The following is a 24,657-nucleotide window of genomic DNA, read 5'->3' as shown; positions in this document are numbered from 1 at the left end:
TAAATCTCTTTCGACCACAGAGTACGCATAAAACAACTGGCGGCGTCAGATTTTTCCGTATCTCCTAATGGTATGGACGTTTAGTAAATATTGTCAGGATGAACAAAGGACGAATTTACACTATTGACAGGGTGTAACCAACGCAGAGAGCACCGCAGCGATAGCGAGCAGACTGTCTTCAAGCCGACCGAAAAGCGCCCTCTTTTTCTCTCCAATCCCACCATCTATCAGCCCCCAAAATTGTACGAAATTCCCCGTCGTTTGCCGATCTGTACTCTAGGGTCCTATAACATCATCCCGAGCTGCGAAAGCACCGTCCCGGTGCTGGCCCAGGGTTGCTAGCGATAGGCGTCTGGTAGGCCTTGAGATGAAATGCGTGGACCACATTCGACGGGGGAGACATATGGGACGGGGAGAGCTGCCGACGAGAAGAAACTTCGTATGTGACATCCGTCACTGGGCGAACCAGCTGGTGAGCGCCGGTGCAACCGGGCATTACTTTGTGGAAAAGGTGACACGGAAAACAGGCCTTCACGGGAGTAAAAGAGAGCCTGGCGGAAAAGACATCGTGCGGTGCTTATCATCGTGACGCGCTGCTTGGGTAGTGTGAAAATTGCACACACGCGCGTGCGCAACAAGGCGGGCTGGCGCAGCCCACGTGATGGCGGTATGAGCGTACGCTTTCGGCGTGGAAGGTGTATCAGCCAGAAGAATAACCACGGGCAAAGTGGGGTGCCAGACACAGAGATGAAACGGGAAATAGCCGCTGGTACTGTGATTGGAACAAATGTAGGCGAATGCCTCGAATGGAAGCAGTGCGTCCCATTCGCTATGGTAAGCAGAAATGTACATGATGTTGCATTCGGGAAGAGAGAGAGAGAGAGAGAAAGAAACGTTTATTGGGCGAACATTTATGGCCGTCTTGTGTGGTGGTCGAGCGGCCAGCAAAAGTTGCTGCCTTTGTGTTGGCGACAGGAAGCCGAAGGCAAACCTTAACTTGTTTACGACGTGGTAAGAGGTGAACTACGACGGCAGTGAGGTGACGCGCTCGTTTTGGCGACGACACTGACGCAAGCGCGGGAACAAAAGCAGGAAGGGCCTAATCCACCCTTGCCGATAAAGAATAAGCAGCGGTGACACGAGGGGATTGCGAGGGCCAACACGAAGTGCACACAAGTGAAGTGTGGGGAGGCCAGACTAGGAAGGGAGGAGAACGTTTGGTGGAGTTGGAGAGGGATGTTCCAGGAGAGCCGTGTCCAGGCGGGAGGCAGAGAGCTCATCGGGTTTCCGGTACCCGAGCTCTGGAGAGGTCTACCTGACGCCTTGCCTTCCTGCGGCCAACGTCCGGTCCTCCAGAATCATAACTCGTGGCGGGCGAGCATAGCTACGGCCGGCCGTGCTCCCGCACGACCCGCTGTTTGCAGAGCGTCGTCCACCGGTAGCTGCCAGTTGCCTGCTGCCGCCTGCTGTCGCTTGGCACATGGTCGTGGCCAAGTGTCCAGTACCACCGTACCTGCAAGAACTACGATGGGTTGACCTCGGCGACGATCGGGCACGCGGGACGCAGCTGTCGGTGCCCCGTCACGTACCGCACCGCTCTGAATCGCATCGCAACACCAAACGCCCATTGTGCCAAGTCCGGGTGAACACTTTTCATGAACTATTCTAATTATGTTTTATATTGCATTTCCTGGTGTCTAAGAGGATTAGTTAGTTCTGCGGTTTTCATTTGTTCACGGGTAGTCCGTTGTCCGCCTGCTAGGATCTACGTCGTGCGGGATTTGAGAATAGCACTGCACTAAACTTGCAGCACTCGCGAACAGAGTAGCGGCGCGCTGAATCGTAACAGCTCTCCCGTGGTGTGTCCGTGATCCCGATAGACAACGGGCAGCAACCCCATTGTCCCGAGGGATGGTCTTGGAAAGATGTGCTCGACAGACGCTCGACCCCAGGCTTGGGCCAAACGACACTGTGCTGGAGCTTAACCGGGCCGGCAACTGGACGATGAGTTGTTCCCCAGGAATATCTAAGTCTTGGTCAAGGAAGCGACATAAAAAAAACACAAACGCATCGCCCGCAAGTGCGAAAACAATTGCACACTGAAGCGTCACCAGGTTTTTAGTTGCGACAAAATACGTGATACATTAACCTCACCAGTTACTAACTACACCAACAGTATTGTAACGAAGCACACGAATCTGAAATCCTGACATTTCGCGTCAATGAAAATGTCCCACACAAAAAGAAATGTAATCGTAACGTGCGGAACCTGCTTCAGAAACAAAGCAATCGACAAATGTCTGGCGTCTGCAGGCCACTTCTCGCGCTGAGAGCTGCAAATTGAGCTGCAGGCATTGCCCTGAGCGACACATTCTTTCTCCGTGCTACGGAGCAAGAATTATTGAGGAGGAGCAAGAGGGCTTGCTCCGGCAGCTCGATAAAGTCACGGCGCCGGGCATGGCACCGAGGCGCCCTCTTTCGCGAGGCGCCAAGATAAAACGCGCGTGGCGCGGTTTCCGAAAAGGCTCGTCGGTTCAATTCAAGATGAGTCAGTGCATAGCCGGCTGCCGGTTATGCCGGCTTCCTCTTTTTGTGAACAGAAGACAAGTACCTAGCTGGCACAGCTAGGAAATATTCATGGCACGGCGTCTGGTAACCGGACAGGCCGTTTAGGTTTGTCTAGAAGGACTTCGCCACCAAGCTCGCCGTAATACCGCCGCCTCTTTATGTCGCTCTTCGAGAAGTGCTTTACGCAAACATAGCCACGAGATGTGAGCTGCCGATCTTTTGTGGGAATAGCACGAGCCCACACTTCCAACCGTACGGGATCACTGGGAACTTTAAAGGTAATTACCTTTTCTTTGCAGGATGCGTAGCCACTGTTCCAGTTCGGCACGACTAATTGCCGCCCCATCCTCAGGAAGCACGGATGGAAAACACTTGCCTTTGGGTAACACGAAAAGCGCGCGCAAATCTGAGAAGCCTGCGAAAGGCGAGAGCGGGGAGAGTGAACCAGTCCTGTAGAGAAGGCGGCGTCGGCAGGTGTCATCTGCTCGGGGATTCTTTCTAGTACTTCATTTCAAGCGCGGTGCGGCATGTAACTAGGGTAGTATTTATTAATAACTGCGGCTAAGATCACCAGAACTTTGGTTTATTTATTTTAAAGAATAAAATCTGAAAATTTTTACAATATATTCGATGATATTACGAATTTTGTGCGTCGAGTCCGTAGGAGCACATGTAAACTATCGCAACGCGATCGACGCACCATGTGTTGTGCTGCTCCGCAAGCTGCATTTTTCCTCGTCAGACAGTCACGTTAAAGGTGCCCTGAAAGACATTTTGAGCACAGTAAATGAACTAGCGCAATCATTTGATTGGGTCGTCAACGTCAGCTGTTCCAAGTATTACTCTTTGCGTGCAGCGGAAAGCTCACACTTTTGTTGCAAAGTTTGTCGCCCTTTTCGCATCTTTCCCTGCGTGTTTTGGACGCCGCCATCTTCACATGTCTACGTCATCGATTGCCAGGTGTGCGTCATGAGATAGACATCCTGCTATTGGGCGGATTTTTCACGCACTTCCGGCAAAGAGATGTGTCATCTGCTCAGCGTCGGCTCGCCGACTGATCTTCCAGCGGAATGCCGGTGTTCTTCGACATTTTACGACTATTCAAACAAGTTTAAACAAATGCTTAACCGTTTGTATTGAATGCAACATGGCCATAACACGACATGGATATTCTGTTACCTGAGTACGTTCCATAAAGGAAGCGTTGAAGCTCAGTGGCACTTCTTTCGTGCCATCGCAGAGAACGCCCTGAGCCGAATGGCCTGGTTTGACGAATACCTTTTATTCAACTTCAAAACCCAGAGATGCATTTCGAACCAACATAACGGCACAACATGCGTTGCAAGTCTGAACCGCGATTGACGATCGGTTGCGTCCTCCTGCCCGTCGTATATTCGGCACTCACCTCACGCGCGGTTTGCGGGGATGAACAGCAAGTCGCTTAACTCTGGCGTGCAAGCCGAGAAAGCTTTTAGCCACGCACACTGCAAATACCCCATGCGAGGTTCAGTCGTACGTCACTCGAAAAAGATAATCCAGACCATGGGAAGCACTATCCACCCGCAGAAGCACAACATCGCATTTCATCGCGAAAGGAATGTGTCCACAACACACACACACAGCTTCGGTCGCTGGCTTTGCTTAGCTGCAAGCTTCGTTCGGACAGTCAGCGATATTACTACAGTACAGAGCTGCATGATGGCAACGTAGTAAGCACTCGATGTATTTAAAAACACAAGGACAAAGAACTTGGTTCATCGGAAGCAAATTACTGTCCACAGAAGAGCGAAACCGTGGGTGGTTGTCGCGCTACTTGCCGCCATGTTGGAAACGCAAGCGGCCTCACGGACGCACGCTATTTAGCTGAAATAGCGTCCGCTATTCTTCCGTCCACTAAACGCAGAAGCGTCTTAACGTACGGCGCACGTGCAATGAGAACGATGCAAAAAATTGTGCTCGCTAACTGCTTGCGTACGGCTGCGTACGTTATTCGAAAACTCTCTAAAACCGTTTACAAGATATGGGATATATGGGTGCAGCTTGTCAGAACACGGGTGCACGCTGCTGGAGTGCGGAGCTGGTTTGCTCTGCGCCCTCCCGTTCATCTCCACTGATAAAGCGACCCGATTCGGCGCGTTTTGTGCACGGGTTCTGTATCGGTTTAAAATGTCTTTTTCACATGCCGCCGGTAGGAATTACCACTGCCGCAAAATAAGACCCGGCCCCACATCTGAGAGGGCGGTTTTTGGATAAACAGTGCGCATTGCATCAAAGGGAACGAGCGCACGATGCTCCCCGTGCGGCAGCGAGTTCGCCGCCGATAAACAGTCATGTGCCGCCAATAGCAACTGCAGCAATGTATACAGCGCGAAAGGGCAAAGCCAGGCCGTACACATGCGGCCAGGTCTTTCGTTCGCTTTTCCAGCTTTGAGCGGTGTGCGGGATCCATTGTGTCAACAAAGATGAAAAAGCCAAACGAGCTTGGCCGTAGCAGACGGCAGTCTTAGAAGCGCAATAGCGGAAGTACGTCACCGCTGAGGAGCGCGGCATCATGGGAGGGAAGGCTCACGTGCGGTCAACAGCGAAGATAAAGTCGAAAGCAGGAGGAAATGCGGCGAGACGATAAATTGTGGTTTTTATTTACGATTTCTCAGCTAATACTCATCGCTTTAACAAAATTCTTGCAGGAGGAGATTGCTAATAAATTGCTTTATTTGGTTACATGTACATCCATGCATCGGCTGAATGCATTTCTGGACCCCTTTAATGCACCGCCCGCTGTCCCAGCCCAGTGGATTCCCCTCCTCAAATACTTTTTTCTCCGTGCCCTGAGCTATCCCCTTTTTGAATCTCCCCTTAGGTGCACCCGTTCTCTTAAGGATGCTGCGACCGCGTGAAAGGACACCGGCCATTCCTTACGACAAAGCTGGAACGCACGAAGAAACGAGTGAGATTTTCTAGCGCTTAGACGAGAGGTGCGCACCCCTTCTTGGAAGCGGCGTTCCCTTGGCGCGGTGCGAGCTTAAGACTTTACCCCTTCGCGTACCTGCTCTGAAACACGAGCCGCAAGTACGCCCAAAAGTTTTTCCTCTCTCACCATCCCTCGACTTTTCAATAAAACCCTCAGTTAGCAAACACCGAAATGTATTCTCGTTCTCTTTTCCGCCTATCAAGGATACATTAGATCCATGCTCTACGGTTTCAAATGACGGCTCAGCCTCACGCGACACCGGAAATTCTACGAGCTTCGCTTGCCGTTGCTCGACATCGAGTACCTGGGCTGGTGGTAGGACGCAATCGACTCGCTCAGTTGCAACTTCTTCGTTACTCCCAGCTGCACCGTAAAAACCGTTTGGGTTCTCGACTGCCACAACGTCGCTCGAGTATGAACTTGTACCCGAAGAAACAATTATTGTTTCAGCGGACTCAAGCTGCCCTCTGCCGTGAACTTCCTTGAATGTGCTATCTCCGCTGTCTCTGACGGCCGTTCAAGCAGCCTCTGATCACCATGGCTCAAGAACCGGGCAACCACAAGGATAGCCGCTCTTACTGCACCTGGCAGTGGAACTATAGAGGATACATGTCCAAACGAGGGCTCCTACAACAGCATATCAACCACATACAGCAAAACCACCAGACTACACCAGCTATCACAGCGTTACAAGAGACAGAGATCCCAGCCAAACTCTCGGGATACACGGGTGACCACTACGTTGCGAAAGATTCCGGTGGACCCTCGCCAAGAGGGGTCACTAGCCTCGTGCATTGAAATATTCCAGAAAAGCAAATATAGCTTGAATGCCAGGGGCCGGAATATGTTTTTTTGTTGAAATCCTGCCCGCTACCGCCAAGAAGCAAAAGTTGTATGTCCTCAATGTATACAGCGCACCAAGACTATACCGTAATGTCGGGTTCTGGCTCCAGATGGCTCACCAGGTGTCTCATGGCCATTCTTTGGTTATCGTTGGGGACTTTGGTGCGCCCCACCCAGCTTGGAGATACCCCCAACCCACAAGAAAGAGTCAGCAGGTCTTTGATACCCTGCAACAGCTGAATTTGAGCATCTTAACGGATCCGGCGCACCCAACCAGACAGGGCAACCGCGTCCAGCGCAATACCACACCGGATCTGAGTATAGTAAAGAACGTGAACAGAGCACAATAGAAAAACACGCTTATCGACCTAGCCATCGTGGAAACACTCCTCGTAGCCGGACCGACCAAATCAGTGGGGTGAAAGCACACAGTAATTGACTGGCACCTCTTCCGGAAAATCCGACAAACGCAAGACTGCCCTAATATCGAAGATGTCGAGGAGTGGGTGAAAATCGTACATGAGCACATCGACATGGCCACTAAAACCGTTTCTGGAGGAGCAAATCGCGAGCAAGTAGACTCGCGCCTGGTTCATATGTGGGAGGCGAAGGAAAGCATACAGAACTGCCTTCACAGAAACAGACACAACCGCCCCCTGCGGTGAAGGCTGGCTCGACTAAACAAGGATACAGAAAAGCATGCCGCCTATTTAAGCAATCAGCACTGGAATGCCATGTGGGACCTCATGGAGAGACAAATGAGCACACGACGCACGTGGCACACGATCCGCAGCCTGCTAAATCTCGAAGGAAAGCGCATCGTTCAAGGCAACAATATGTTAACCTTGCTGCATTCCCAAAAAGCTGATTCGCAAACACTGCTAGAAAAACTACAGCATCTGTACATGCCCTAAAGTTCCGAAGAACCTCCACGACTCTGGGAACCAAACTGTAGAGCTGAGGTGTGTGCGGCCATCACTAAACTAGACACACGATACGCACCCTGGTCCGATGGCTTCACTAATAAGGTCACCGCAAACCTCGACGACTCATCCATAGCCGCTCTGACCGACTACATGAACAGGGTGTGGGATAGAGGTAAGCTCCCTTCTGCATGGAAACATGCCTTGGTCACCTTCATCCCGCAGATGGGAAGGGGCTGAAAATGGAAAATCTCAGGCCCGTCTTACTAACATCACGCCTTGGTAATCTACTTGAGCATGTAGTTCTCAGTCGACTGCACAAGCACATGGAAGAACAACAGTTCTTTCCTCACACCATGGTAGGATTTAGGCCTGCCTTATCTACTCAGGATGTGATGCTTCAGCTGCAACATGAGATAATTGACAACCCTGAGGCATCTCCCCGCGACGCGCGGGTCATCATGGGGTTGGATCTTACGAAGGCTTTTGATTGCGTGAGCCATGCGGCCATACTTTGTAATCTCTACGACCTCAACGTTGAGGCCAAGACGTATACCTACATTGAGGACTTCCTTTCGCAACGTACCATTCAACTCAACACCCCTGGTCTCAAATCGGACTCCATAAGCCTGGGCAGCAGGGGGACACCACAAAGCTCCGTGCTCTCCCCCTTACTTTTCAATGTGGCCATGCTTGGGCTGCCTCTTTTGCTCGCGCAGATCCCCAACATTCGCCATAGCTTGTACGCCGATGACCTTACGGTGTGGACAGTAGGTGGTAGTGATGCGGAGATACAGGAACGTCTGCAAGCAGCCGCCGATGTTGTACATACATACGTACATGATAGAGGTTTGGCCTGTTCCCCGCAGAAGTCACAGATCCTTCTGTACAACCCCACAAGGCCAGGCAGACGACCATCATCTGCTCCAGACATTAAAGTATTACTTTAAGGAAACGCCATCCCCAAAACTGACTGCATTCGCACTCTGGGTCTGCGGATCCACGAGAAAGGCACCAACACACCAACCATTCAAGCATTGTACAATACAGCTTCTTATATTAGTAGATTAATAACAAGGATCGCATACAAACAGCATGGACTCAAGGAGCCCGACCTCCTCCGCCTTGTGCAGACTTTAACACCAATAAAATTACGTACGTAGCCCCATATCTCAAGCTCAGGTGAGCAGAAATAGAAAACAAATTAATCGAATTATTCGAAAAGCCAGCAAGGCAGCAGTCGGTGTCCCCATCAGCGCCGCCACAGACCGGTTGCTAGAAATGGGCATTCATAACACCTTAGACGAGCTCGTTGAAGCCCAACGTACGGCCCAATATAATCGCTTAGCAGGTACCATCACCGACAGAACCATCCTAGAATCCCTGCGCATTCCTTACGCCCATCAACACGGACACAAGACCACCTTACATCGGGAAATCCGGGAGCACATCAGTGTGGCACCAATCCCCCGCAACATGCATCCATCACACCACCAGGAGCGCAGACAAGCAAGGGCGATGGCACTACACCAGCAGTACCACTGTAACCCCGAGGTCTGCTACGTAGACACGGCGAGCTACCCTGGCCGGAGCGTGGTAACGGCAGTGGTGGTTGACCACCAGGGTAATGCGGTATCCTCGTGCTCAGTCAACACGTCCCGCCCAGATACGGGAGAAGTGTCCATCGCAGTCGCCATCACGGTAACGGTTCAGCATAATGATATCGCATTCTAAAACCGCCGTGCGCAGTTACGTAAGCGAGAGGGTTTCGACGGAAGCGGCGCATATACTACGGACCCGCTCTGAGACAACAGCAAGGCAAGTCTGTCTGGTTGAGACACCAGCGCACTTGTCCCTTCAGGGGGACGAGATGGCACACGGTGCAGCCCGAGGATTCTGCCACCAGGTTGACCCCGAGGCCGAAGAGGTGCCGTCTGACACGGGGGGAAGGGATAGGCTCTGGACATATCAGGAAATGACACATCACTACAGGCTGAGTAGTCTTCCGGCAGCTCACAGATCCCTCACAAGAGGACTATCAGTAGGGTGGCGTAGGCTGCAGACATTCACTTTTCCCCACCCCGCCCTATGTCATCGATAGTACCCAGAAAGGCACCAGGACGCATGGAAATGGTGTGGACTATCAGCTGCTTCACTTCCCCACATGGTTTGGGCCTGCGATCTCAAACCCCAGTCCGCCAACCCCGAATTCCGCATCAGTAATTCCGAGCAGTGGGAATCCGCACTGCTCAGCTGAATTCCCGAAGTACAAGCTGCGGTCATCTAGCTGGCAGAAGGCGCCGCCAGGGGACATGGACTCCTGGCCGCCGTCTGACGAAGCGTACACCTGGAACCTCCCTCTCGGGTGGTTACGCTAAGCAAAGATGACAAATAAAGTTATATATATATATATATATATATATATATATCATTGACCCAGTTCCTCTCAAAGGTGGTGACACTAAACCTAATAGCGCCTTTCGCAGCGATCTAAGTACTGTGGCAGTGATCCGAACATAAAAACCTTCCTTCCGCAACAGCTGATCGGGCCTGTTTGAGAAAAGTTATCTGTATTCAGGAAAACATTGTGAGTAATATTACCGCCTGGGGGACCAGTTCCCCAAAAATGTATTGCCCTTCCACTATGTGAAGAAGGATGACCAGCAAAGCGGCGGTGCCGATCCTCAACGTGAGCTTTGACTGTGTCCAAGGGGTGGACGAAGCAAAACACGTTTGTTTGTACTGTGCGATTGAGCATAGTTTCTGGTTAAATAATTGAATGAGCCTATGGCGAATGAGCTTTGTTCCAGTGGACAAACATGGGGCTGTCGGTTGCCCTCCCGTAGAATCCCGTATGTATTGACAGCGGACGAGAATTCCACAATATTTACAACTTCGCTGTGAACCATGTATTATGAAAACTTTATAAAGCCCAGCGTACTGTTAGAGTCATTTTAGCGGCTAATTGTCATATTTTTGTTTCGGTATAATTGTAATTACACTACATTTTTCTAATTTTGTATGATTTTTTCCATGCGCCGGGGTTGTGGCGCGCAGTTTGACGATCCCGGGGATGTGAGTGTGCTCCGCAACATGACGCTACGCTCGCTGGCGATTCTTGTCTACATCGCTCTGTTACTTGAGACTATCTGCTGGATCCTAGCCATGGACAGCTTCGGTGTAAAAGCTGATTGATGATTAGCCTAATCGTACTCATACGGCTGATAGGGTTAGGGTGTTCGCCATCAAACAATTTACACTCTAATCCTGGTAACCCAAAATGTAACTTCTAAACGGAAGTAACGTATAGCATAAAGGTTACAATGGAGAATTTCATATTTTCTTTATTCAAATCCATTTCAAGGGTTATAGGCGTGAAGTTAAAAGCGGTATAAGGCTTACGTCCCCGATTTATAAGTTACTTCAACAAAACCTGACATCTAACCTTTACCTTGTAACCTATAAAACGCCCTGTAACCTATAAGAGATGCTTGTCGCGCCATCTCGCCAGGCGACCTGTGATTTCTCTGTTGCATGACTGGATATGAAGAAATGGCGGCGCCCGCAGGCCCGGTGGCCGCGTTTTCGCGCCAGTCGAGCCTTTTTACCAATGGGATACCGCTACCATGAAGCGAGGATTGCTGTTACACGACTTGTTTTTCGGCGTGAGTCGCGGAGGCTGCGGCGAGCCCGCTTGTAATTGGCAGTGACACGCCCGTTTTTCTACGACCAGCATTAAGTTCGCATGTTGGACCAATGACCCGGCGCCAGTGAAAGCGAACTCGGTGAGTATATTCCCTTAACGGTTTCCGTGTGTGCAGTGGATGCATCTTTTCGCCGCCATCTTTTCAATTTGAAATTGCTGCATTCGAAAGGGATTTTTGTTACCTCACTGGTTGGTTAGCTGGGTGTTTTCTATTGTCCGCGACGACAATTGAATGAAATCACGGGCTTGCGTTCGTTGCGTCGGATTAGAGCAGGCGATCGGGCAATCCCGCACATTAAACAGATAACGGCGCTTATGACCTGTCTTCTGCGATGTTTGCGCGCTTTCTTCATGTGTTGGGCGTTTTGTTTACGCTGGCTGCATCGAGCGCACTTTACGAGTTCTTGGCCCGAGTAATTGTCAGGTAGCTGCGCTTCAATAATTGAATTTTAGATGCGAAGCATCTCTTGCTCTCGGTTCCGTCGTCCATCGTCCGTCCGTCCGCACCTCTCCCCCTACACTATAAAAAAAGGAATAGTGAGCTGCGCCCGGTTTCGATCCCACGATTGTCTGGCCGAAACGGGAGGTACATGGCGCTCTTCCCACTGCGCTACAAAACCGAGACACGACCAAGTGCTACGAACGCGCCTTATGTCCTTGACTCATTCAAACTACGTCAAGAAGCTACTGATACAACGAAGGCACGCGAAACTGAACGTCAACGGAAACGACGGACTGAAAACTTTAGAGGAGGATGTTGCATTTCCCGTGGGAAAGCTGTGGCGGTAAGAGCCACGCGCCTTGCAGCTCAATCAGAGAAGAGGACGAAGAGGGCGGGCAGCAGGGTAGGAGCATGAGCACGCAATAAAGAAAGGCGGGAACCAGGAGGTGTTCGAATAGGTAACGCCGGTGTCGGTCTCTTCGCTGTCTCTACATTTCTCTATTTCTCTACATTTCTCTGTCTCTACATGGGGGTTCACACTACGTTCCCATTCGTGCTCCGATAAATGAAGCATCATAACGGCAACACAATGGAACCTACACGGAAGCCCTATGAGGCTTCGCATTCTTTTCATGGCTCCCCACGGGAAGATGGTGTAATTTTTTCCCCATTAAACACTTATATTCTGTGTAACGATTACTGAAGTGATGTGAAATTATCTAAAAGGCCATAAACTGCTCTATCTCTGGTGTGGCCTTTCCTTTCATTCTCTAGTCTGCGTCTCCATTTCTGCGCAATATATTTTTTGTACTTCACATGCGTGTGCTTTGTTGGTTTCGTGCGAGGGGCTTACGGTTGCACTGGAGTTTGTTCTTTTTTGGAAATTTTCTGGAGATGGCTCTTCAAGGTGGGGAAATCCAAGTGACAGCTCCTCACTTATACACCTCCATCTACGGCAGCAGGGAACAAGTTATTCAGATGACCTCGGTAAATCTTCAGCGTGGCCTGGTTTTGTGCCTGCTTGTGTACTACGTAAATTGCGAAGCTGATCTCTTTGAATTTTTTCAAGTACCTTTTTTAGTGCAGGAAATTTTAGATCCCACTGAACGTTTGTCGAAAAGACAACTTGCAATCGGCCTAAAAGCTTGTTGGTGATGCATAAAAATGATAACTTGGAGGTGGAATCACAACTCAGGTGGAATTGCAAAGAGGATCCTAAGGGGGAAATGTAAAGATGTATTCGTAAAGACGAATGAATTCCCAGTGTATTATTGCAGACTCTGAGTGACACGGAGAATGTGACGAATATAGCCATAAACACTGCTTTGTATGAAACAGTAATTTTGTAATAAATGTTTTTTCCTTCCCACATTCTGCGTTTTTTCTGTGCGGAACCATGCCAATAATGCTGTTCTGGGAAAGTGCACATCCGAGAACCATGTCATAAATTTAGCTCAAATTCGAATTCGTCTAAAATTGTTCAATGGCAGTATCCAAACAATTCGGAATTCTTTGCATACATCCGTGTAAATAATGGGGTAAAGAATCTGTATATTTGTCCTGTTTTGGAAGCGCTTCATGCAATATTTATTAAAAAGGTTTAATAAGGATATATGAATAAACCGAAGTTTACCTGGGAATCTAAAGCAATATAGAAACGTCTACTACTCCTTAAGGGACGATAATATCATTGGGGTGGTTCGCAGCTTTGCTTTTTAATAAATAAACCACAGGTGTTTCATAATATAAATGTGAATGTTCAAAACTACTAATGCCAAACTTCTGGAAATGTGTTCCTGTTTAATGTGCTAACATGTGTGCATGTACTGCAATTCTTTTTGGTAATCATGACCTAAGTTGTCACACAAGAAGTTTTGGCTTAAGGCTATGTTATCACAACTTTCGCGTCTTTTTGAAGTATGCTATCAAGTGCATGTGTCCACTAAAGCTTGGTTTCACTAAAGCTTAACGTTATTTAAGTAAAGCTCAAATTTATGCCCACAATTTACTAAAAGAACTATCATGCATTTTTTATGCTCGTTTCTTCAACGGCACAAAGCTGATGCAAACACCAAATTTAGTTATGCCTGTTCATAAGACTTAAGCGTTGCCAATACTCGCGAAGATTTTTGAGTGACAACCTGGGTAACGATTAGCAAACAGGTAATGCAATGCATGTATATTAAGAGAACATTTTCAAGCTTTCTTCCACCGCAATTTTACGAATTATAAATGTAACCTATTTAGTCACAGCAGTTTATTCAAGGGACGAACAAAAGACACCCGAGGCTTTCCGAGTTTAGGCGGCGCAATGGAGAGGATGGTCGCACATATCGTCTTCTACTAACGCAATGTTTATTTTCCACGCAGGAAAGGCGCCTTCGGGGCCGCGCCACAGCGGCGCCGGCGAAAGCGCGCGTGGCATGCAACATGACACCTTCCAGGTGTGCGGCCTTGGACAACGGTAGATGTCACTTATATAAAGGTACACATGCTGAACGCTGCACAGTTACCTACAACTAACTAACCCTTAGGTGTATACGTATATAAAGGTTACTAAGATATATGTTACTTTTGTACCTTATAAATTATAGGTTACAAAAATTCGAAAATGTGCGCCTCTATTAACGGTTACCCAGCTTAGAGTGTAGCCTACTGTTACGGCCGCGGCTCATTTAAGTGGTCGTAATACGGCGCCTAAACATAACGAAGCTTCTTGCATCTAACCGCGTTTCCATGTCATTCCTTGGGCGTACCACGTCATGAATCATGATTCTCTGCATCGCGACCTTGAAGTTATATTTTTATATTTTTGCAGGTGTACGTTCTAGCAAGTGCATATACATTTCTACAGGTGTGTATGCGTTCTAGCAGGCAAATAACCAAGCTCATTTGTTTCAAGCTATTTTCTGACTCATTCGCAAATAACTTGAAATAGAAACTAGGAAGAGGGTTCTTAACATGCTCTCCTAAAATATTGTGACAAAGGATTCCTACCGGCGGAATAAAAAAAAATCACATCATTTTCCCGTGCGAAACCATGAGGAGGATGCGAAGCATCATACGGGTTCCGTGTTGGTTTCATTGTGTTGCCGTTATGTTGTTTCATTTATTGGAGCACGAATGGGAACGTAGTGTGAACCTCCATGTAAAGACAGATAAATGTAGAGAAATGTAGAGACAGCGAAGAGACCGACACTGGCGTTACCTGGTCGACCACCTCCTGGTTCTCGCCTTTTTTATTGCATGCTCACGCTCCTACCCCGCTGCCCGCCCTCTTCGTCCTCTTCTCTGGTTGAGCTGCAAGGCGCGTGGCGCTTCCCACCACAGCTTTCCCACGGGAAATTCAACATCCTCCTCTGAAGTTTTCAGCTCGTCGTTTCCGTCGACGTTCAGTTTCGCATGCCTTCGTTGTATCAGTAGCTTCTCGGCGTAGTTTGATTGAGTCAAGGACATAAGGTGCGTTCGTAGCACTTGCTCCTGTCTCTGTTTTGTAGCGCAGTGGGAAGAGCGCCACGTACCTCAGAGAGTCGTGGGGTCGAAACCGAGTGCCGCTAAATATTTTTTTATAGTGTAGGGGGAGAGGTGCGGACGGACGGACGACGGATGACGGACGACGGAGCCGAGAACAAGAGATGGTTCGCATCTAAAAGTAGAGCTAAAACCCAGACGTTCGAAAGTTGGCGTGCTAGTTGAGCGGCATATAGTTAAGAAGGGTCAACACAGAGTGGGGCGTGGGCGAAGAACCTGCCTCGAGTATCTCCTGGTTGACGCGGTCGTCGTAGGCGTAGTACTCGGTGAGCAGCTTGTGAGTGTCCCGCATGGTGAGCACGAAGAGTACGGCGTATACGGCGAGCCAGGCGAGCCTGCGCACGGCCGCGTGGAAGCCCAGAACGAAGCGCAGGCCCGGCAGGCCGGACTCATCGAACAGCAGCCGGTACGTGGTCACTGCGTCCTGCAGCTGCGCCCACCAGCCGGACAGGCGCCCCCCCGCGGCAGCGTCCCTCCGGGCCACAGGGCTCCGCCAAGCTGCGCCGGGGTGTTGTTGGCAGAAAAGTAATGACAGGGTCAGGACGAAAAGTTGGCTCGCTTGGTTAAGGGGTGCTCAGTGCATTATACTAGCGCTATAGGACGGATCACACAAAAAGAAAAACACCAGACGATAAAGACATGGCACGCCCCAACAAGACCACGCTGGCTAAACCAAAGTTCCACTGCACGTACGGTCCGGCACGAAGGGTTCGTACGTACCGCAGCACTGGGCACAATAGCGTCTGTGTTTGGTCCTGTCGTGCACGCGCAGTGCGTCCAGAGATCTTATGAGGACCTTTTGGTTGACCAACCGGTCCATAGGGAAATGCGTTAGTTTTTTGACAGGCCACGGCCCGAATAAGAAAGCGTTTGCTTTAAAAGCCGAGCGCAACCAGTTCCCCAGCGGGGTGTGGAACCGGCGTTGTGGAAGCAATGTCGCTCACGCCATTGTTACCGCTTTTGCAGGATGGTAGCTTTGACTTCCCTACCACCTTTTCTGTCTTCGTTATGCTGGTTCCACCCCGAGCTTTCTTTGACGGTCTGACAAGACATTCGAAACCCGAGCACTGGTTGCAGGATTGTCGCTGTTTCCGTCTCCATCGGCGGAGGATTTCATTTTACCTATCCCTTTTTTTTTTGGCCGCGGATGTAGAATTGAACCCACGCCCGAATTAGATGAAATGCTTCAGCAGATTTTGCAGGACAGAGTGCATTGATGTAAAAGCTTGCTGCCGTTAAGCAAGCACACCGTCAGCATACCAGCTCACAAGCCATTGGTAATTTTATTTATCTCATCTCGTCGCTTGAAGCAAAAATTGCAGTTCTTGAGCAACTACAAGAGGCTGTTTCTGAGTTTTAAAAACATTGGTCGCCATACCGCCCTACGAAAGTGAATGCCCAGCGAAGCTGTTGTGAGCCACTACAAATGGTGATGCAGGAGCGTGTGAAATGTTTTTTGTCTCGGCGGGCTTGTCGTTAGGGCTAGGCAAGTGTCACTAGATAAGGGTACAGAGTATCGGAACTCTTTTCTCTTATTGCTCCGTGCCGCCGTCATGATCATTGGTCAGTTCGCATTACGTCACATTTGCTTACACTGCGAAAGTTCATTGGTGCCGCGATTTAGTCGGTCAACTCTGGTAGGCCCAGCTTGTCCTGTTGGCTCTGCGGCTGCGTGTGACTGACGTCGTACCGAATGCGAATCAAAAATAACGCGCGTAACAGGATTTCAGCAGCAGACGTGTGTCCAAAGATCCCGTTTTGCTGCATCACCGGTAGGGTTGTTAACAAACGCCCCGGCCGAAGTTAATGGCGAGGCCGTAGATGCGGCAATCTCGCCACACTGATTAGCGCCTAAATGGCCGCTTTTGCTGACTTGTGTTCAACAATGGCGGTACTTAGTGTCACTAGATACCGTCACTGAGACAGTGACAGAGTGACAGAGTACCGTCACTGATGAAGGAAAGTGAGCGAAGCGGCCATTTTGTTGAATTATCAGTGCTGCCAGATTGCCGCTTCTGGGACCTCACTGATAACTTGAACAAAGTCATTTATAAACAACACTTCCGTGGACCGAGCAACACCGCATCTTCGGACGCGCTTCTGCAGCTGAAATTCCGCGAAGTGCGTTATCTTTGATCCTCTTTTGGAACGGCGCCAGTAGCGCGCAGCCGCATAGCTGGGATGGCCGACAGAAAACGCATAAATAACAAACTTGCATGCCCATGAATCATCGCAGTGCAAACAAATTTCACGTGATGCGAACTGACCATTGACCACGCGACGGCACGGAATAGGAAAAAAGAGTGCCGATACTCTGCAACCTTGTCAAGCGAAACTAGCGGTACTCTAATACCTTATCTACTGACACTACACTCAAGTGCTTTGGAGAAAATGGGGGTCCTGCCTAGCCTGTCGCATGCATTGCACTCGGCGTCTTGGGCAAGAACTGCTCTATTTACCGACACTAGTCCTACCTAAACTTCAAAGATAATTTTCATGCATCTTTACTAGGAACAGTAGGGGGGGGGAGGTTCTATTGTTCACTGGGGCCTTATCATCCATAATGCGGTTTAGGTGCTTGTTTTGTGGTGTCCTTAAACTGTATGCCTAATTACGTAGGACAGGTGCAAGTTGGGCGAGTTGCTAGGTTTTCGTGTCTAATAACAGTTTAACAGACGAGGCAGACGAGAGAATAGCCACAGGACGTGCGCTGCCTCTGGTTATTCGGCTGTCTGTCTCGTCTGATGCGCTGTTATTAGATATGAATGCCGGATTATCGTGACGTATGCGCTTGGAGTCTTATGCCTTGGCACTGAGGTGTTTTTGCCCACGGAGATAAAACCGTTGGTGGGTAGAGGTATACAGCTTTGCTGTAAAAAGATAATGAAACTTATGCATGCATTGTATGGACGCTTCGTGAATGGTTTATGAACTAGAAAACTGCAGAAGACGCTGTAACTTCATATTTTATGGTGTGAATGATGCGCATGCTCAAAAATCAAGCGTTCAGTCTGAGAAACTTCAGTCTGATATCTGCAAGTTTGAACTTGGCGTTGATTCTGCAACACGTGAACAAGCTCGCAGATTAGGAAAGTTCTAAGTTGGAAAGAACAGCCGCTTGATAGCGAAATTCTCACGATTTGGAGAAAAGCAGTGTGTTTTAATAAAACCAAAGAAGCTAAAAGGGGCGAAGATTAGCCTGTCTGAAGCCTACTCGAGAAGCGTGAAACGAAAAAACAAATTTCGATGGGGCTTTCCACAGTCGCGGAAACAGGACGCCGACCGATGTTCTTTGAAACCCGATGTGGTGTGGTTTAACGACACCAAGTACGTATACTACGAAGATGTGAACTAAGTTGCACAGCAAAAGTGACAGCGTGGGACTAATCGCGTCAATCTATCCTTTTTTGTAATCAATTGCAGGAGCATTAAAATGAAAGTAGATGACTTTCAGGTGTTTGTACAAATGGTGAATCCAACTGTCATCATGGGAACAGAGTTGTGGCTGAAGCGTTTCCCGACAAGTTCACATGCTATCGGAGAGATATAAACAGCCATGGAGGAGTGTGTTCATTTTAGTTGTTAGTAGCGTTTTGTCCTGGAGAATCAAAATTGATAATATTGATACGAACGACTGTGAGGCTGTTCGGTGCCAGATCAAACTTCTCAAGCACAAGGTGCTTAAGCATGCACTTTTTGTCGTCCTCCAGAATCGTCGGTGAAGTTGTTGGTGCATCTTGCGATCATGATCGATGCTGCGATGACGGATGCTGCGATAATGGGTGGAATCTTCAATTTGCCGCACTTAGATTGGAGCAACCTCAGTACAGCGACAGGTGGTTTGAATCAGAAAATGAATATAGAGCTCTTCGCTTTGCGTCGAGTGGTGCTTGCGCCCATTCGTGGCAGCCACACTTTGGAACTAACCCTAACAACCAGCGGGAACTTGTCGACGTCGCGGATTTTAGCGACCACAGTGCTGTTTTATGCGGATTGAGCACACAACATGTGAAAACAACAACCTGAGTTAGTAGACAGATCACTGAAGCACAAGATGCGCGCTTCGTAGTATTTGAAACCGAAGGAGGATGTAAAGGAGTAAACGCGATGTGGCTATTGCCGAAAGGGGCCAGGCAGACAAACAGGTCTCCCGCGAACAAATAAAAGAATTTACTGGCTCCGCCAGGAATCGAACCTGGATCTAATAGAGTAACAAAGCCAGAGAACGTTGTCTTACCGATTTAGCTACGAGCCCACGCCGAGACTGGGAAGACAAGTTGTGCACTCACCAAGCACATCTACGGGGTTAACGTCTGCATTCTCGCTGAATGACACGCAATAGCGAATAAAGGACGCTCACACCAACCCATGGCAGCTCACTTCCAGTACGCCGATGTGCTAAGCCTGTGGCCTCCAGTGTTCACGTAAAACATCTCAGTTCCTTGTCGTCCGCCCTCACGCCAAACGAGACCTCAAGGAACACGTTAAAATACTGCTTGATGGCCAGGCTATCACTCCAAACCCCAGCATGTAGACCCTCGGACTACATCTTCAGGCCAACACCAAGAGTGACGTACGCTTGCAGCGCCTCAAACACAGCATCAATAAAATCATACACATCATCAGGCAAGCTGCTACCAAGTAGCGAGGCCTCAAAGGAATCCGATACCTTTCGATCAGTTCAAGCTTTTGTCTTTTGTCCTCTCGAGAATCACTTACGTCAACCCCCTGTCGTCTTCTTCTCGGCAAGGAGGACATAAAGATGCTTTATATAATGATTATAAAGGCGGTTGAGCAAGCCATTGTTCTTCCCATGAGTTCGTCTACAGAGAGGCTGCTTAGCACGGGGCATTACAACACGGTGGAAGTGCTGATAGAAGGCCATCTTTCTATCCAGAAGCTCCGAATAAGCAGAACTTCGCCGGGTCGCCGCTTCCCTTCACGAGATTTGCTAGGCAGCTTATAATGTCCTGGACTTTTGGCGACAAGAAATAAAATCCTCCCTTTGCTTAGAAATATGAACCCCTCACACGACGAGGGTCGCCGATAAGCACAGGCTCAAGCGCTCAACACCACCCTCGGTGGGGATCATGCAGTTATCTACACAGACCCCTCCAAACATCGAGGGCAGCAATACGCCATCATCGTGGATACCTCCAGAACCATCCTCCTAGCTTGTGCCCCACTCAACACCAAAGACATGACGGCAGCAGAAGAGGCGGCCATCGCTTTGGCTCTCACTCAACCAGAGGTTCTTAAGGTAGTCACCGATTCCCAACAAGCCTACCGGAATTACCAGTCGGGTTTGGTGTTCAACCTGCGCTGGGTGTGCGAAAAAACCACTCCCCAAATGGTTCCATTCAGCTCATCTGATGATGATGATGATGATGATGATGATGTTGGCGTTTAATAGCGCAAGGCCATCGAGGGCAACGAGCGCCAAAACAGTGGTTAGGTATGAAGGATGTAAAGGTAAACTCTAAAATCGTTTAACAAAACAAAAGTAAAATCAGTAAACGACAATGAGGATGGCTGGTGTAAAAGCCCGGTTGTGATGGTGCATGGCATGAAATAAGGTTTTAAAAAAAGACTACGTGTGATAGGAAATGAGGTGTAAAAACTTGATGTCACTAAGAAACTTAAAAGTGCGTTGTACAGGAATCACGGGATCATCCGCCAGAAAGAGTGCTGGGTGTAGTGGAATGTGTTGTCTCTAGATTTGAGGGAAGTGCTTACGTCTTGTTGTGTGGAGTGCTTTGCATGTAATGAGGACGTGAAGTACGGATAGGCCCTCCCCACACCTGCTACACAGGGGTCTTGGAGATCCAGTGAGCAGATGGGAGTGTGTGGCGTGTGTGTGGCCTATCCGTAATCTAGCTAGAGCAACTTCGATGAATCTGTTGTGTGAGTTACTAGTGTATTGTCCTAAATGTGGTTTTATTATGTGTAACTTGTTGTCTGTCTGTGTGCTCCAGTCGGCTTGCCATGTCTTGCGAAGGTGTTGTCTTATGAGTGGCTTGAGGTCAGTGTAGGGTATTGTTGTTATGTCCACTGTGTTCGAAAGTGCAGCACGGCGGCCATTTGATCCGCGGTCTCATTTCCGTCGATTCCAACATGGCCTGGAACCCAGCACAGGATTAGTTGAAAATTCTTAGCATATATAGACATTATGGCATTAAAGACAAGATTGCCAATGTGGTTTTTACTGGGTCTGTGTGAAGACAATGCACGCACAACGCTCAAAGAGTCTGTAAAGATGACAGACTTGGGAATTTGTTTTTTAAGAATGTACTGAACGATGAGTAAAATGCCTTATGCTTCTGCTGAGAAGATAGTGGTGTGTACATTCATGGTGCTGCAAGAATTAAAGTTGGGACCATGAGCGGCGCATGACACCGTATTTGAAGTTTTTGAGGCATCGCTATAGAATTCGGCACATTTATATTTATCCTGAAGCGGCAAGAAATGCTGCAGAATCGCAGCTCTCGGAACCCTGTTTTTATCTATTTTCATAAAAGAAACATCACAACAAACAGGGTCCAGTTGCCATGGTGGTATAACGTCAGAAAATGATGATGATGTGCATACATCTAAAAAACCAACGGAAATACCTGAAGCTTCCTCTCTCACCCTTATAGAGTAGGGAAAACACACAGATGGACGATTTGGGAATAGCGGGGTTGTAGATGTATCATTGAGGACAGGTTTAAAAGGATGGTTATTCAATGATGAGACCTTAAGAGCGTATAATAAATCAATGTACATTCGTTGATGTTCCAGGCACCATTTGTTGCTTTCAGCGTACGGACTCTCGGCCGGGCTAGTGCGGAACGCACCACACGCAAGGCGCAGGCTTAAGTGGAGCACTGGGTCAAGAATTTTTAGTGCTGTTTTTGATACTACCGTAGTCTACCCGAGACCCGACTAAGGCGGTAAAGACACGGAGAAGGAGTTCTTTGTCTGCACCATAGGATTGGTGGGAGAGGACTTTGAGAATGTTTAGTGTTTTCAGACATTTATGTTTAAGTTGTTTGATGTGTGGAATGAACGTCAGTTTTTTTATCAAATATGACACCTAAAAACCTGTGCTCCTTTTTTACAGGAACAGAAGCGTGATGAAGGGTGATCTCAGGGTCTGCCTTAATCCCGCGCTTCTGGGAGAACACAACACAAGTACTTTTACAAGGTTCAGTTTAAAACCGTTTGCGTCCGCCCAGCGAGCAAGTTTGTTCCCCCCAAGCTTGACTTGGCATTCACAAATTGAAAAGTTACAGGACTTAAAAGATATTTGAATCTCATCTACATAAACAGAACAGAAAATGGTTGGTGGCAATGCCTTCCGAAGAAAGTTCATCTTAACGATAAAGAGTGTACAGCTCAAGACACCGCCTTGAGGGACGCCATTTTCCTGCCCGTATACATTCGAAAAGGCACTGCCAACCCTCACTCGAAACGTCCTTTCCGACATGTAGCTACCAAGCGTGTTCAGCATGTTGCCGGAAACACCCAACGACTTGAGGTGACACAAGATGCCGTACCACCAGGCAGTGTCATAGGCCTTTTCATATCAAAGAAGACTGTTATGCAAAACTGATTATGGATAAAGGCATCTTTTACATACGATTCCAACGCAACCAATTGATCGTTGGTGGATCTCCCAGCCCTGAAACCAGCCTGGCAGCTGTCGAGAAGACCATTGTACTCTACGAAGTACATGAGTCTCCTATTGATCATCATCTCGAAGAGCTTACACAGGCAGCTTGTGAGGGCGATGGGACGATAACTTGCGGGAGAGGAAGGGTCCTTCCCCTCTTTCAGAAAGGCCCCTACGATGGCCTTCCTCCATCACCCTGGGAGGTGCCCCGAAAGAAATATTTTGTTGTAGAGGTGAAGGAGGATTTCAAGTGTGTCTGTGTGCAAGTGTTGAATCATAGTGTATGTAATGTTGTCTGCGCCTGGAGCTGAAGGTTTACAAGTACTACGTGCGATTTTCAGCTCATGCAGTGAGAAGGGGGTGTTATAAGATGAGGTCGACTTATTACTGTCTTGCAAGGACTTCTTCTCACAAGATGTTTTGTGTTTTATGAAAGTGTTGGTGTAGTTCGCCAAACTGGACACATGTTGGAAGTGTTGTGCGTGTGTGTTAGCCTGATCTTCCAGTGTGTCCCCTGTTGTACTAACCAGGGGCAGGCTGTGTGTCTGTTGTCCTTTTAGTTTACGTATTCGTGTCCATACTTTTCGCGTGTCAGTGTACGAGTTGATGGAAGTGAGGAAGGTGCGCCAACTCTCCCTTTTCGCCTCACAACGCACTCGCTTCCCAAAAGCCTTTGCTCGTTTAAAAGAAATGACGTTATCTGACGTGGGGTACCGGCGAAGGACACCCACGCCTTGTTCTGGGCCTCTCACGCCCGCCTACAGTCCTCATTCCACCACGGCCTCCTTTGGTTGCGCGGAGCGCTGGAGGCGTGGGGAATGGACTTTTCGGCAGTGTCGAGGATGTGCGCCGTGATGAGTTGGGATGCTTCCTCTACGTGTAGGTGTTCTATGGTTGTGTGGTGTAGTTTAGATGTTTCTGTGAAGATACTCCAATTTGCTTTTGATTCTTTAAACCTGTTATGGGAAGATGGACTGCATGGGCATTTGCCCATATATGTTAGGAAAGTGGGGAAGTGGTCACAACCATATGGGTCAGTGCCCACGCCCCACTCAAGACATGGAATGAGAATTGCAGAACCAATAGCCAAGTCAAGATTGGAGTATGTATTGTGTCCTATGTTATGGTATATAGGCTGTTTCTTGTTGAAAAGGCATGCTCCAGAGGATGTTAAGAACTTCTCTATCAGGCGACCTCGGGCATCCGTGCGAGACGAGCCCCAAAGAGAATTGTGTGCATTGAAGTAGCCTGTTAGGATGTATGGTTCAAGCAGCTGGTCGACGAGCGCCTTAAAGTTAGAGCTCAGAAGTGCAAGATCAGGAGAGATGTAGATGGAGCATACCGTTATCAACCTATTAAAAATTATTGTACGTATTGCTACAGCCTCAAGGACGGTGTTGAGAGCGATGGGGTGGCATGCTAGGGATTTCTGGGCTATTATGGCTACACCGCCGGAAGAGTGTGTGCAGCCAACCCTATCCTTTCTGAATACCATGTACCTATTTAAGAAATTTGTGCGATTGGGATTCAAATGCGTCTCCTGAAGACACATCACACTTGGCTGGTTCGAATGCAATATCTCATGGACATCATCAAGATTTTTAATGAGGCCTCTACCATTCCATTGAGTAATATTTTCTCTTCCCATTATGGATATTTAGAAGCTACTGAAGTCTGTGTATATATATATGTGTGTTCATGTGTCTTTCGGGGCTGTTACTCTAGGATTTGGCTTTTTGGGCCTTTCTGCTGCTGGCTTGGGCGTCGGAGGCCGCTAATTGCGGTGCGTTGCAGGCAAGAACGGCACGACGTCCATCTCGTCCTCAGATGTCCGGGAGGTGCTCGTCGAACCGGGCCCCCCGGACTTGGCCGTCTTTCGGGAGCCCTTTGTTTGAGTCGCCACCGTAGGGGGCGCCAGAGGTGGCACGGGTGGTGCGATGGCGGTGGGAGCCGGTGCGGGGCCCGTGGTGTCCATCACCTCGGTACCCTCCAACGCACTGCAGGACCGGGAGGCGGAGG

The 24,657-nt window shown here is 48.8% G+C and overlaps 1 protein-coding gene across 1 annotated transcript in view; it reads right to left on the bottom strand.

The window, feature by feature from the left end:
- LOC144180658 (acid-sensing ion channel 4-B-like) overlaps positions 1-15,419 on the bottom strand; it is a 93,492-nt gene extending 78,073 nt beyond the window's left edge. The window contains exon 1 of the mRNA XM_077708964.1: positions 15,205-15,419. Within this exon, the coding sequence (XP_077565090.1) occupies positions 15,205-15,276 (72 nt within the window). The 5' untranslated portion in view covers positions 15,277-15,419. The remainder of the gene's footprint in view (positions 1-15,204) is intronic.
- Positions 15,420-24,657: the final 9,238 nt, after the last annotated feature.

The sequence above is a fragment of the Haemaphysalis longicornis genome, unplaced genomic scaffold (assembly GCF_048455015.1).
Source record: "Haemaphysalis longicornis isolate Haplotype H1 unplaced genomic scaffold, Haemaphysalis longicornis Haplotype H1 scaffold_4, whole genome shotgun sequence".
Lineage (NCBI taxonomy): Eukaryota > Metazoa > Arthropoda > Arachnida > Ixodida > Ixodidae > Haemaphysalis > Haemaphysalis longicornis.
Note: the sequence above shows the minus strand (reverse complement) of the source record. Positions and strands in the feature narration are given on the sequence as shown.